Source organism: Phoca vitulina, unplaced genomic scaffold (genome assembly GCF_004348235.1).
Source record: "Phoca vitulina isolate PV1807 unplaced genomic scaffold, GSC_HSeal_1.0 scaffold48, whole genome shotgun sequence".
NCBI classification, from domain to species: domain Eukaryota; kingdom Metazoa; phylum Chordata; class Mammalia; order Carnivora; family Phocidae; genus Phoca; species Phoca vitulina.
The window spans coordinates 8,617,346-8,632,225 of NW_022589751.1; the positions used below are offsets into that span (position 1 = coordinate 8,617,346).

Below are 14,880 nucleotides of genomic sequence, written 5' to 3' on the forward strand. Positions count from 1 at the left end.
ACCAGAGGGCAAGTGGGTGGGGGAATGGGTGAAATAAGTGCAGTATACTTACCATGATGAGAACTGAGTAATATATAGAATTGTGGAATCACTATGTTGTACACCTGAAACTAATATAACATTGTATGTAACTATACTGGAATTAAAATAAATAAAAACTTATCATCTCTTTATGACCATACCTCATTCAGCAGCTCTTCATTTGTTCACAAATTCATGTATCAACAATTATGTATTAAGTATCTGTATTAGGTACTGTATTTTAGCTACAGAATTGGGAAGCCAGTATAGATATGATTGAGCTTACTATTAAACACATTTAATAGATGATACAAATTATTAATTATAGTTGTGATGGGTGCCACCAAGTAAAAGTTTTGGGAGCTAGGGAGTCTTCCCTGAAAGAAATGACATTTACAGTAAAATTTGAAGTATGATTAGAAGTTAGCCGAGATAGAGAATGATAGAGAGTATTCCAGGCAAAAAGAAAGCAAGTCCAAGAATCTCACAGATAAAGATGGTGAGGGAGGTGGTTCAGTCAGAGTCTTGCAAGTCAGGTTGAGGATTTTAATTTTAATCCTAAGAGCAATGAGAAGACAGTAACTTGATCAGATTTGTGTTTTGAAAAGATCACTCTGGCTGCAATGAAGTAGAGGGTGGGGTGATAAGAGCAGATATAGGAGAGTAGGCTATTACAGTAGTTTGGAAGGAGGAGAAAGTTTGGAGTTAAATTTTTGAAGAAAATTTTTTTGTTTTTGAGGTATTGGATATCCAAGGAGAAATGTCAAACAAGCAGTTGGATAATCAGATCTGGACCTCATAGAAGAGGTACAGACCCACAGTGCTCCTTAGAAATATAATGCAAGTCACATTTTAATTTTTCCAGGAGCCACATTTTTAAAAAGTAGAAAGAGATTAAATTAATTTTATTTTTTTATTTTTTTAAAAGATTTTATTTATTTGTTTTGAAAGAGAGACAGAGAGAGAGGGAACACAAGCAGGGGGAGTGGGAGAGGGAGAAGCAGGCTTCCCGCAGAGCAGAGAGCCCGATGTGGGGCTCGATCCCAGGACCCTGGGATCATGACCTGAGCCAAAGGCAGACGCTTAATGACTGAGCTACAGGTGCCCCTGAAATTAATTTTAATAACATATTTAATGCAATTCATTACATCCAAAATATTATTTCAATATTTCATCAAGATAAAGAATTATTAATGAAATATTTTCCATTATTTTTTTATGCTATCCTCAAATTCCAGTGTGATTTTTTAACTTAAATCACATCTCAATTCAGACTACAGTTGGCCCTTGAACAACATGAGGGTTAGGAGAGCCACCCCCACCACACAGTCAAAAATCCACGTATAACTTTTGACTCCCTCAAAACTTAATTGCCTACTATTGACCAGGAGCCTTACCAATAACATAAACCATTGATTCTCACATTTTTTGTATGTTATATGTATTATATACTGTATTCTTACAATAAAGTGAGCTACAGAAAAGAAAATGTTAAGAAAATCATAAGGAGAAAAAATACATTTATAGGACTCTACTGCATTTATCGAAAAGAATCCATGTATAAACGGGCCTGCACAATTCAAACCTGTGTTGTTCAAGGGTCAATTGCCATTAACATTTCAGGTGCTCAATAGCCACATGTGGCTAGTGGCTGCCTTATTGGAGAGTACAGGTCTAGACTAAAGATATGTCTCTGATGCCTTGATGTATTGAAGCCCTAGACATGGATGAGATTAGAGGAAGAGGGTTAAAAGCAACAAGAGGGCAAGGATCAAGTCCTGAGGAATTCTAGCATTCAAATATAGTGCTTGCAGTTTATAAATCATTTATATTTTTTCTTTCCAGGAATACTGTGAGGAATGAAAGATTATCCTCATCTTATGTAGATAAGCAAAATGAAGGCCTTTGAGGTTCTCTTGCTCAAGGCTCAATATCTCATAGATTACTACAAGAATTAAGTAGGATTAATAAATGCAAATGTGAAGTGATGAGCAGGTGTCCTGGTCCACTGTGGACACTCAGTGATTGATAGCTCATATGTTACCATCTTTGCAGCCTGTCTGCCTGGTCACAAGTTGCCATTTTATCCCCCCTTCTTCCCATCGAACTCACCCTTGTCTAACCCAGCTCGGGTCAGTCCTCCCATCCTGATGATCCAGTCCTGTCATCTTGCTGCCTGATCCAGTTTGGGTTCAGCCTTGCTGGGGTGGTGGTGGCCTCATGCCCAGGCCATATCTAGCAAAACACAAGAACTCCTTATTGTACTGATGTGTTGTTTACTTGCCCAGCTACTGAGATGGTAAGGGTATTGAGGATAGGGCCTGGGTTTCATTTGTCTTTGTATGCATTTTATTATTCATTCACTCAACTTACTCAACAAATAGTCATTGACCATCTACTCTTATTTTAGGTCCTAGGTATATAGCAATGAGCAAAACTGGCAAAGTCCTTACCTTCATGGAACTTAAGGTCTAGTGGAAGAGATAATCATTAATCAAATAATCACAAAATAAATATTAAATTACAACCAGCAATCTGACTTGGCTGGTTGCCTCATGGAAGTTTGCTGACTCAGTGAATAGAGTAACATCTTGAACAGGTAAAACTGCCCCCTCCTTGGATGTGAAAAGCATGTGAAGGACCAGCCTGATGACAGAATTTGTCAATGTGGAAGGCAGGACCCTGCCTCCAAATCCCCTGGAGACCAGGTTCCCTATTCTCACCCCCAGGCCCTAATCAGTTTGAACCTCCAGATTGTAGGGTCTGAGAATCTACACATTGAACAGGCATTCTGGGACATTCTCGTGCCATTGAAGTCTGGGAACCACTATCCTATAGATATGCGATGAACACTTTAAAAAAAAAAAAAGGCCTTAATGAACTGAAGAGTCATTTAGCTATACCTAAGTGTCCCCTTGGAAACTGCCTTTGTCCTGGTGAACCCAGGTGGGGAGGTAGCTTTCAGATCTGTTCAGTTCATCACTTCCTTAATTTTCTGCTCATTAGTGAACACTGGCATTTAGTGAGTTGTCAGATACTCCTTTTAGCACAAACATTCCACATTCTGGCACACACAGATCCCCACAAGGTTCTCTCGAAGGCACCAGACTGACCCAATACCAAACTACATGCCTTCATTAACAGCTGCCACTTCTGTGGAATGCCTGTTGGCTCAGGGACCAGATGATTTTGATTTCAGTCCCAGATCTGCTACTTTCTGCTATGAGACTTGGGCAAGTAAGTCTCTCTCTCTATCCCTCAGCTTCCTCATATGTCAGATGGAAGTGGTTGTGAGGATTACATGGAATGATACTAGTGACTCCCTTATCAGAGTATACAGCACATCGGAAGCCCTCAGTGGAGACCAGCTGTCCACACTGCTTTGAGGGAGATGAGTTTTAGGGAAGGCTCTTTGCTGCAAATGTGTTAAGGTCCCCGAGCTGGTGCTCCCAGGATTTCCAGCTGCGGCTAAAGGGTAGTGACCTGTCTCCATACATCTGCTTTTTCACAAGGAACTAAAGTGCTATTCTTCGTTAAGCATTTGTGATTGTATCTTTTTATGGAGAATTTGGAAGGACATGCTCCAATTTTCAACCTCAAATACTCCTGGAAAATATCTGTATTATTTTTACTTCACTGGATTTTAATGTTGTCTTGTTTAAAAAACAATACCTGGAGAGGTGCCTGGGTGGCACATTTGGTTAAGTGGCTGACTCTTGGTTTTGGCTCGGGTCATGATCTCATGTTCGCGGGATTGAGCCCCACGTCGGGCTGTGCTCTCAGCGTGGAGCCTACTTGACATTCTCTCTCCCTCTCCCTCTGCTCCTCCTGCTTGTGCTCTCTCTCTCTCTGAAATAAATAAATCTTAAAAAAAAAAACAAAACCTGGAGCTGGATGGTGGTGATGGTTGCACAAAGTGTGAATGTACTTAATGCCACTGAACTGTACATTGAACTGTACACTTGAAATGGTAAATTTATGTTTGGTGTATTTCACCACAATTAACAAACCAATAGCAATAAAACTGTGGTTTGTATTGAAGGTCTAGTAATTCCAATTAAAGAAAAAAGAAAAGCAGAAAATGATCTCTAACTGTTTATAGGCCCTGCCAGCATTGCTGTAGCTAATGGAGACCTGATTTGTTTATAGAGTACTGGAGTCAAATTCGAAAGGATTAGCTTTGTTTATTCAAAAGGACTCACTGAGACAAACTGGTGACGTTGCTAAAAGTACAGTTAAAGCTACAGGTACTTTTAAGAAAGATTCTGAAGAACCAATATGTCTGAAGTGACCGAGAGAAGTTAATTATCTTACTGTTGCCTGTGTTCCCTGGCTTCTGGGGTTTTTTTTTGGGTGGTGGTAGTGGTGATGGTGGAACGCAACCCCGATGGTACTACTTTATATTAGACTGTGAGTATTAAGTTCTTTTGGACTGGAAGGAGTTCAGGAATCATACAGTTCTAACCCCCTCATTCATTCATTTGATTCAACAATTGTCTGTTGAATTTCTTCTTCGTGCCTAACATGTGGTAGGATATCCTGTGGTGGAGGCTGGATATACCATGGTAAGCAAAACAGACCTGCCCTAATAATGTAGCTTACATCCTATGGGGAAGACAGATATTAATCAAATAGCCACATAGACATGTAGTTATGCATCATGGTAAGTGCTGTCTTTAGAGCAAAAATACAGGTACTCTGAGCCATGGATTAGGAGGGTAGAGTCAAATCTGAAAAGGTCAGAGAAGACTGGGATCTCAGGTGAAGGGCATTCTGGGCTAAGGCTCTGGAACAGAAGCTATGTGGCTTATAGGGAACTGAGAGCTGGCCAGTGTCAGGGGAGGTATTTTCTGAATGAGAAGACTCACAGGGTTGAACATCCCACTTCTGCAGAGCCAGGAATAGAAGTAGATCATATGATGCTCAAGTTTTCTATTTCTTTCCACATCTAGGGAGATTTACTCAGATGCCTGGACCTATGACATTTATGCAGGTAGAATTACTTCCATCTTAGATTTTTATTTTATTTTATTTATTTGACAGAGAGAGAGAGACTGCGAGAGAGGGAACACAAGCAGGGGGAGTGGGAGAGGGAGAAGCAGGCTTCCTGCGGAGCAGGGAGCCCGAAATGGGGCTCCATCCCAGGACCCTGAGATCATGTCCTGAGCCGAAGGCAGACGCTTAATGACTGAGCCACCCAGGCACCCCTAGAATTACTTCCATCTTAAGGAGAGTCTTGGCCCACCTCCCCATGGCCTCCAGTCTCTGTGAGCTCAGGGTCTGTGGCCACCCACATCTCCAGGTCTACACCAAAGGCCCTACATTGGTGTCTCCATGAACCAAGCAAGGTCATTTTTATTGTTCCTTTTCCTGGAACACTGCTTCTGTTCACTCAACCATAGCTTATGAAGATCAGTTATGATTGCTAAAATCATGTGCATGATCAAAAACGAGCTTAGGATAAAGTTGTATATACACAGTAAGATTGCAGCCATATGAAAATTTATTTAGGAAAGACTGGAAGGAGATAAATCAAAATAACAGTGATGTCTAGTTGGTAGGATCTTAAATGCCTTTTTTTCCCCTTTTCCCTTCATTTTATAGATGCTATTTAGTAAATTTTTAGTAGTCTTAAAATAGAAAGTAATATTGAAATAATATTAGGGGAATGTCTTATCTCTTCATCACCACACATCTTTGATTTTTCTTTAATGTGAAGAATGTACTCACAGGGGCTTTTAGCAGTGTTTTAAATATGAGCTACAGAGAAACACTGGATAGGAGTGATAGCATGGTGCAAAGCACAGCATTGGTCAAAGCATTTCTGTTGGGTAGAGATTTTTATTTTAGACAGAATTCTGTTGTCATGGAGTCTGGGGAATGCTGGCTCAAACAAAGGCAAGTTTCTCCACTGCCAGACTCTCTGAAGCATTCACTACCTAATGGGTTTGTGAGCCCAGGAGAGAGAGAGAGAGCGAGGGATCGAGAGAGTGAGAGCACTCGGCATCCCCCAAACTCCTGGGAAGGCTTATTTGCCTAGATCCTTGCAGGCTTAGTGTTCTCTGGAACATGATTGGAAAATGCTGGTATGGTGAAAAGGAACAAAAGATGGTGGCTGCCCGGGCTTCAGATGGGTCTTTGAAGGCTTTCACCATCTGTACCTTTAGTTAGATCCTTTAACTATACTGGACACAATCTCTCAGCTCTCAAATAAGATTACATGGAATGAACTTATAGCTCTATGATGGGCCAGCTAGGAAAATGAGTAAATATGCTGACAGTTCTGTAACAATGAAAGGCAAACTTCCAAAATGCTCAAACAGAATTTTCACACGATCAAGCTTTTATCTGTCCCTCAAGCTGCAAACCATTTCCGAAGAGAGAAAATATTTGGCACATTTGGGCAGGTTAGCATTCCACCTGCTGTAAACACAAGGTGGAGTGCCCTCAGTTCCTGGGTCACAGTATACACTGCCTCCCCCTCAAACACTTGCCAAACCAAATGGAGCGAAACTTTGATTTCGCAACCACCTCACTGTGTAAGGCCTTCGAGAAACAGGCTGATAGAAGCAAGTCTGATTCCTTTGCTCTGAGGGAAGAGTGGCTTTCATGTCAACAAAGACAGACTAGAATGTCCTGATCCCAGATAAAGGCTGCTTGCTGCTGCTGTCTCAGATTTTATCATAGGCCGCTGTGGTTGGAACATTTTCTGGCAGGAAGAATTCACTGACCCTGCTAGGGAACAACAGAATTTTCTGCTGTGTAACCCCTGAGCCTCTCTCTCCACCCCAGGAGGCTGCCCATGGTTCCAAAGGCCCCAGACCCCAGGCATTCCCCAATGGGCCTGCGATAGTCACTACCTAAGTCAGTTCCTGGTTTCCTCTCACTGCAAGCCTGTTTGCAGAGGAGTCCGTCCAGCTTGCTTTCTTGCCAAGTATACAGGCCTTTTTCTTTTTAAGGTCATAATGCTCATTGCCATAGGGAGTCCTGCTGTGCCTAACTAGGCCGAGGACATGAGGTTACAGAAGGCCAAGGATCTGCCCCCTGCTGCACACTGATACTCTCCTAATCTGGAGAAACAGAATAAAGCTGGACGCCTCAGCAGACTCAGCTTTTAGCTATTGCCAGTGGTCCAGGGCGGTCTCTTGAATCCTCATTCTTGTCTTCTTTCCTCCCTGGAAGTTCTTAGGTTCTTACCAGGTATTAAGACGGTATGGAAGGATATATATCAAACAACTGCTGAGTTAAGTATTATCAAGAGGCAGATGGCACTTTGAGGTCCACAGCAGTGAAGTGTGGTGAAGAGTGGTTGGCTCACATTTTAGACGTGCCTCCTTTTTCTCTTCCTTCTGCTTCCCCGTTTACTTTCCTCCATGTTTCTCTCTAGTAGAGGGATGATAAATTAAAGTACAGGTACCATCATGCTCTCCTCACAAGCCCATGGCAGACACTTGTTACTCAACCATGGCGTTTTTCCTGTTTAAACTTAGGGATGTAACCAAAGATGAACATCAAATGATCAAAAGGGGCATTCGGCAGTCTACTCCTAGGTAAATACCCAAAATAAATGAGAGCTTATATCCACAGAATGACATGTGCAAGGATGTTCCTGGTGACTATATTCCCAATAGTCCCAAACTGGAAGCAACTCAAATGTCCATCAACAGTAGAATGGATAAAAACACAGTGCATATAATAAAATAGGAAATATTCTACAGCAACAGAAAGGGATGAACTATGGCTTCACACAGTCTGGAGGCATCTAAGAGATAGGGTAGAGCAAAAGAAGCTAGACATAAAGGAGGCACACTGTGTGAGTCCCTTTTTGCAGCTCAAAGATAGGCACAACTCAGCCGTGGTGATAGAAATCAAGACAATGGTTACCCTCAGGAGGAACTGACTGAGAGGGGCAGTAGAAAATGTTCTGGATCTTGATCTTGATCTTGGTGGTGTGGTGTATATGGGCGTGCACATATGCAAAAATTCACTGGGATGCACTTTGCTGTAGTTATCCCTCATTAAAAGTCTTTAACAATGATTGTTCTGCCCTTGGTATATGGAGCATAAGGTCTTGGGTCTGACTCTGATCCAAATCCAGGCTCTGTCACTTATTAGCTGTGTATCTTGAGTAAACTACTTAACCTCTTTGTACTTTAATTTCTCACCTATATAGCAGGGATGAACAGAGTACCTACCCTACAGCACTGTTTTGAGGGTTAAATCAGATAATTCTCATGAAAAGCCTGGTACATTTAATGTTCTCGTGAAATGTGTTGTGGGGACTTGGTTCTTTCCCCTTTCCCCTCTGACCAATGAGTTCTTTCTCATACTGTCTTTCCCCTTCTTTCTTCCCACCTTCTTTTTTCCTTTATTCTTCCTTTCATCCCCCCTCAGTCATAAGAGCCCTGACCATGAAAATACATATCTTTTAAAATTTATTCAATACAATGATTAGTTACATTCATAATGAAAAAGCAAGCATGCTTAGTATTTTCCATGTCTCTCTTCCAGCCCAGGCCACATACCAGACCAATTAAATCCCGTGTCTGGCAGAACACAGGCATCTCTAGCTTTGGGGGCTCTCCAGGTGATTCTGATGATTCCAGTGTGCACCCAAGTTTGGGAACTACTGCATTCATGGCTTTCTATTCCCTCCATGTTGTCTCAGCTGCTTCAGCATCTGGTTCTGATTCCTGGCTGCCCATCAGAATCACCTGAGAAGCTTCTAATCAGTAGTGAGGCTCAAGCCCCACTGTGGGTAAGGCCTGGCTATTTCTAATGTGCTGCCAGCACTAAGAGCCACTATTCTAGAGGGATTGGTGTCCTGGTAGTTCTTGTGATCAGGGCGACACCAGGCAACCCCTCCTCTCTCCACATGTTCCTCTTGAATTAAAATACGTCTCCTCATGTTTTTGAAGACTCTTGTCTTTGTTTCCTTTCTGTTGCAAGCTGAGTATGGAGAAGCATAATGTAATCCTGATAAGTTCTTGATTTGTTGTTTTACCCTCAGTACGGGATTGTGCTCGACGCAGGCTCTTCTCACACAAGTTTGTACATCTATAAGTGGCCAGCAGAAAAGGAGAATGACACAGGGGTGGTGCATCAGATAACAGAGTGCAAGCTGAGAGGTAAGATGAAGGAAAAGGGGAGGGAGACAGTGGGGCATGAGAGGAACATATGTGAGAACATGTATGGCAGGTTGGGGAACACATGAGAAAAAGGAAGTTCAGTGAAGAACATAGTGGAGCAGCTGCTCCTGTTATTTTATTGTCACTGTACAAATAATATTGAAATCAGTCCTGAATGATGGAGCCCTTGAAGAAGAAACAAATGTAAAAGTCGTCGAGTCATAGTGGCTCCCGTCAACAGGACACATCTGTGGGCCATGCACCAAGTACTGAAAATACATGATTTCATCTTCACAGTCTCCCTGGGAAGTATGTCTTACTATTCCCATTTTTTAAAAATGAGGGCACTGATGTAGAGGGAGGTTATGCCACTCGTTAAGGTTACTTGAGCTAGTAAGTGATGGAACTGGGGTTCGAATTGCTAAGGAGACACAGATTCTATACCTGTTTATTCTAACAAAGGAAGAAACTCCACTTCAGAAATTTCAGGGGACTGCCATGATCACATAGCTAGTTAGCAGCAGTTACTGTTTCTTCAGTGTGCCTGGTGCTTATTTTAATTTCTGTTCTAAATTTCTTATTTCTCCTTTTAGGTCTTCTAGGAATTAGTGGTGTTAGTTACAGTTTTGTAGAAGAAACATGAAAAAGCAGATATTTGGGGTAACTATAAGATCCCCATTTAATTTTTTTAATTCAATTTTTTATTTAAATTTTAGTTATCCCCCTTAAAATGTGAGAGAACCTGTTAGGGAGGTTATGCAATTAAATGTGAAAATTGCGCCATCCAGCGGCAAAATTATTGAACGGTGGACAGACCCAGCCTGAGGTCTGAAAATAGATCCTACCAAGGCCAGGTTCAGAGAGTTACCCTCTAAGTATAGCAACCTAATCTATATCACATCAAGAAATTGTCTTCTTTGATTTTTCTCAGAAAACACCAGTATTTTGCTCTAATATTGTCCAGGTGTGTCCTGTACTTTTAAAAAAGATTGTCATCTGCTTCTACATCTTTCCTTAGGTCCTGGAATCTCAAGATATGCTCAAAAATTAAGCGAAATAGACATTTATCTGACTGCATGCATGGTAAGAGCCACTCAAGTGGTTCCAAAGTCCCAGCACCAAGAGACCCCTGTTTACCTGGGAGCTACGGCAGGCATGCGCTTGCTCAGGTACGGCAGCAGGTGGACACACAGAGTGGCTGGGGGTTAGGTGGGTAGTGAGAGCCTTTGAAGTTACGGGATAGCACCACACTTCCCTAACACCCCACATTCTAAACATCCTAACGGTCCACACTTCAGAAAGAAAATCTCAGTAAGTGGGTAAAACTCCCAAACATTTGGTATGTGTAATGGTGGGAGTTTAAGTATATTAAAAAAAAAAAAGTCTTCTTGCCCATCTCCCCACAGAGAATTCAAGGGGGAAGGGGCACAAAGAGAAATGTTGAGCCTATGTACTCTGGGATTTGAGGCTACCAATTTAGCCATCCAGTATCTGGGAGGAGAAAGACCAGAGGAGACCCACAGATGTCCCAAGACACAACTAATCACAACTAGCACATCTTCACTGGTCACCACTTAGTACCTGTGTGCATAATTTGTTTCTTTGTTCATTCATTCATTCAGCTTGTATTGACTGCCTACTCCGTCCTAGGACATGAAAGTAGGCGACTCAGCTCTCAAGGAGATCAGAGTTTCAATACAGGCCATCAATTCTTTAACAGAGGAGTGCTCAGAGCTGCTATGGGAGCATACTTGGCCCTGCCCAGAATGGGGGGAGAGAACATATGAGCTGAATCACAAAGGAGGAGTTGGAGGGCGGAGGAAGGGCATGTTAGAGGCAGAGAAGATGTCATGCATTCCATTACCTATGAACTTCCTATAGTTCTTCCAGAACTATAAATAGTTCTGCATGAATAGAACATAGGCTACATATACTAAAAAAAATAATAATAAAATGATGAAGCAGCTTGTATTTGTTGAGCCCTTACTATGTTGTTAGCACTGTGCTTTAGTCATCATAATTCTATGAAGAGTTATTATTAACTTTTATTAACCAGATAAGGAAGCCATGGCTTACAAATGTTGAGTAAGTCACCCCAAGGTCAGTCACATGCCTGGTAAAGTGGTAGAGCCAGGATTCTGAGTGGAATTCGGAAGAGGCAGGGTCCAGCTCACAAAGTGCTTTGTGTGCCACGCTGGGAATTTGGTGTTCATCTGAGAGATAATGGGAAGCTCTTATAGGATGGTACACAAATGGTCACACTGGGAGAGAGGTGGATTGGGGGTAGGAGATGGGGAAGAAAACTGGGAATAGGGAAGCCAGGGGTAGGGTGTGAAGCTATTCAGATGAGTGGTGAGAGGGTTCAACGCTGGTTGGAAGACAGCATCCTCTGACCCGGAGGCTCTCAATGTTGGAAGTAATTGCATCCCATATTCACTAGGACAACCCTGGAAGATTCCTTCTTTAGGTCTCAACATCTCAGACAGACCCAAGAACTGAGATACAACTGAGATATGAGGAAGATTTTTTTCCCAGTCTGGCCCCCCAGTGGAAGTTGGGTATCTGTCCCAGGACACATGCCACCTGGTACCTGCTACAGCCATAATTAAAAACCTCAAGCAGAGCCTGACTCTGGAACCAGCTGGAAGCCACCACTGATGGCTAATGTAGCATTCGTCATCTCTAGGTGTAGCATTCATCATCTCTAGGTGTGATGATTAAATAACATCCAGCCACCACCACCACAAAAATGAACATTACTTAGATAATATTTTGGAGCCAGGGAGCAACAACAAAAATGGTATTTTAGGAAGACCAGCCTATGTAGGGACTGGAAGGATTTGGACTTGGAGAAGAGGGCCAAAAGACTAGTTCTGCCTCACCCAAAAGGAGGGCTCCTCAGACAGCCATGTGTGGGAATCTCCACGTCTCTGTTTATTCCAGGGAGTTATGATTCGCTTGCTAGGAGAACTGCTGGAAGCTGAGTACTTGTAGTTATTCAAACGAAACTGGTAAATGCAGCTCTTCCTTTGTGCAGGATAGAAAATGAACAGTTGGCAGACAAGGTCCTGGCTGCGGTGGCGAGGAGCCTCAGCAATTACCACTTTGATTTCCAGGGCGCCAGAATCATCACCGGCCAAGAGGAGGGTGCCTACGGCTGGATTACTATCAACTATCTGCTGGGCAAATTCACGCAGGTGATTATCTCGAAGCACCCAGGGAGGGAGCTGGCTCCCTGGGGGTCAATGCCATTGCTGTCTCAGGCAGTATTTGGATCTGTAGCCAGAATGAATGTTGGATGAATGGACAAATTAATTTATCCCCACATTTGCAAGAACTTTATTACAAGAACTTTTCTTATTGAAGAAGAAGGAAGTCATATCTTCCCCTTAGGGAGACATAGAGGAAATTAAAAATCTATCATGTAAGAAAGAAGGGGGGGAAAGGAAAGAAAATATATATGTATCTTACTCATTTTTGCAAAAAGAAACACAGGAAGGAGAAACCATACTAAAGAGATTGGTTACCTGGTAGGGGGAAGGAGTAGAAAGGAGCAAAGGAATGAGAGGGGAGGGGGATATCTGACAGGCCTTTTATAAAGTTTTCTTTCTTTTAAGGGGCACCTGGGTGGCTCAGTCAGGTAAGCGTCTGCCTTCAGCTCGGGTCATGGTCCCGGGATCAGGCACTGCATCGGGCTTCCTGCTCAGTGGGGAGTCTGCGTCTCCCTCTGCCCGCCACGCTCCCTGTTCATGCCCTCTCTCTCTCTCTCAGTCAAATAAATAAATAAAATCTTAGGGAAAAAAATAACAACAAAAAAATAAGAATAGCTAATATTTGCCTAGTGCTATGTGTCTTGTGTTGTGCTAAGCACTTCTCATTACTGCCTGATTTCATCTTCAGGACAACTACATGAGGAATTCTCTCATTTTCAAGTCTCAAATTGAGGCCTAGAGAAGGTAGTTAGCTGCTCAGGGTCACATGGCTATTGAGCGAATGAGTGGAGATTTGAACTTGAGTCTTTTTAGCCCAGACTCCTTGTTTGTGAACACTGGCTGTGCCAATTCTCTGTTGCCGCAGTCTGAGTTCCATCTTTGAAGTCCCTCTTTTCCTGCTGATCGGATGTTTCTTGTTGATCTGATGCAGACTCAGGAGCATCCAGTGAGCTTTGTGTCACCTTATGCCCCCCTTCCTTCACCTTAGCAAGTCCCCGAGTCCAAGATATAGTGTGAAGCGGGTGTCCAGAGACAGCTACCACTGGTGACTGTACTCTCTTTCAGAAAGTGAGTTGGCTCAACCTGAAGCCAAATGAAGACAGTGATCTTGAAACCTACGGGGCTTTAGACCTTGGGGGAGCCTCTACACAAATCACTTTTGTGCCCCCAAACAAGAAGATCGAGTCTCCAAGCAACAGTCTGCACTTCCGCCTTTATGGCAGGGACTACAGCGTGTACACGCACAGCTTCTTGTGCTATGGGAAGGATCAAGCCCTCAGGCAGAGACTGGCCAAGGACATTCAGGCAAGTATAACTGAATCCAGACCCACCCTCCCCATATCTGGGCCACCAGCCCCCACATCCTGTTGTTGTTTCTTTCTACTTCAGTAATTGGTCTGAACTTGGTTACTGTACTTTCCAAACCTTTACAAGCAGGATATCTAACTACATCTGGTCAACCCCTGTGAATTGTCCCATCCAGACATCACCTCCTGTGTTTGTGTACTGCACTGTCTCCAAGGACATGACTCAAATCCTTTCTTGCAAATAATTTCTCACCCCTGTGGGCTTGACAGTGAAAATTACATGCTCGAGTATTGTTGGGATGGGTGTGTAATTTATAAGCTCTTTAGCACTTTTTAGTCTCCATTTCCTACAACTGCAGAAAACAGGGTTGTTAGAAGCATCCTGGAGGGGAGGAGAAAACACTCAGGGAAAACGCAGAGTTTATCCATCAACACTTCATGTCTTGTCCCCAGATGCTTTTTGTCTTCTGAGGATAAGAAAAGTTAAACACACTCAAAATCATGTGAGCACCAGGCACACCCTGACAAACACACACAGAGGAAGGCTGTCACATCCAGCTGTTCCCTGTCTCCACTGAAAGGACAACCAGTTCTCTGCTCTCCTCCGAAGTTCCTGCTCTGGTTCTCAGAAGCACTGTCAGTAGGTGACCCCCACTGGAGTAGGCGATGCTGAGAGATGCCTACTGAGCCCCAAGGCTCCATGAAGCCTTTTATCCACAGCAGCCCCCTTTCTTCTCTTGAACATATTAGGTTGTGGGTTAAAAATCATTTTGATACTCCTGGGTTAAGGCACTTTCAAGGCATGTTGCTTCTGATTTTTTGCTTGGAGGTGGGGTTGGGGTATGGGCAGACTCCTCCTGGAGAACTACCCCCGGCTCAGACTTGTGAGAGCCTTGAGAGTGTTCCTTGTGAATCTGCTTCTGACCTATGTATTTCATTCGTACTAAGCACTAGTGGACATTCCAAACTAATGGCATTTCTGCCAGCTTAAGCTCTATTAGCTTTCTATGAATAGCGAAAGTTGATTCACATTTGATACCATTTCTGGTGGCTATTATACAAATCTGACTGTTCCCAAGGGTGAAAAAGGCATGGCAGGGGCATACTGATGCCAAAGCTATTATAAAATTCCTACACATTAAGGAAGTCAGAGTGGTGCTTTTTGTATCCAACACGTTTGCACATGATGTCTTCAAGTGATTTTTCCATTCA

At 42.9% G+C, this 14,880-nt stretch overlaps 2 protein-coding genes across 4 annotated transcripts in view; one reads left to right on the forward strand and one right to left on the reverse strand.

Moving 5' to 3' along the window:
* LOC116649458 (RNA/RNP complex-1-interacting phosphatase-like) overlaps positions 1–14,880 on the reverse strand; it is a 154,062-nt gene that overhangs the window by 62,811 nt on the left and 76,371 nt on the right. The window lies entirely within an intron of this gene.
* The window catches only part of ENTPD1 (ectonucleoside triphosphate diphosphohydrolase 1), a 95,364-nt gene that overhangs the window by 59,056 nt on the left and 21,428 nt on the right, over positions 1–14,880 (forward strand). For both annotated transcript variants that reach the window (XM_032432245.1, XM_032432246.1), the window contains exons 3-6: positions 9,032–9,149; positions 10,168–10,318; positions 12,187–12,346; positions 13,427–13,666. In XM_032432245.1, coding sequence (XP_032288136.1) covers positions 9,032–9,149; positions 10,168–10,318; positions 12,187–12,346; positions 13,427–13,666 — 669 coding nt within the window. The remainder of the gene's footprint in view (positions 1–9,031; positions 9,150–10,167; positions 10,319–12,186; positions 12,347–13,426; positions 13,667–14,880) is intronic.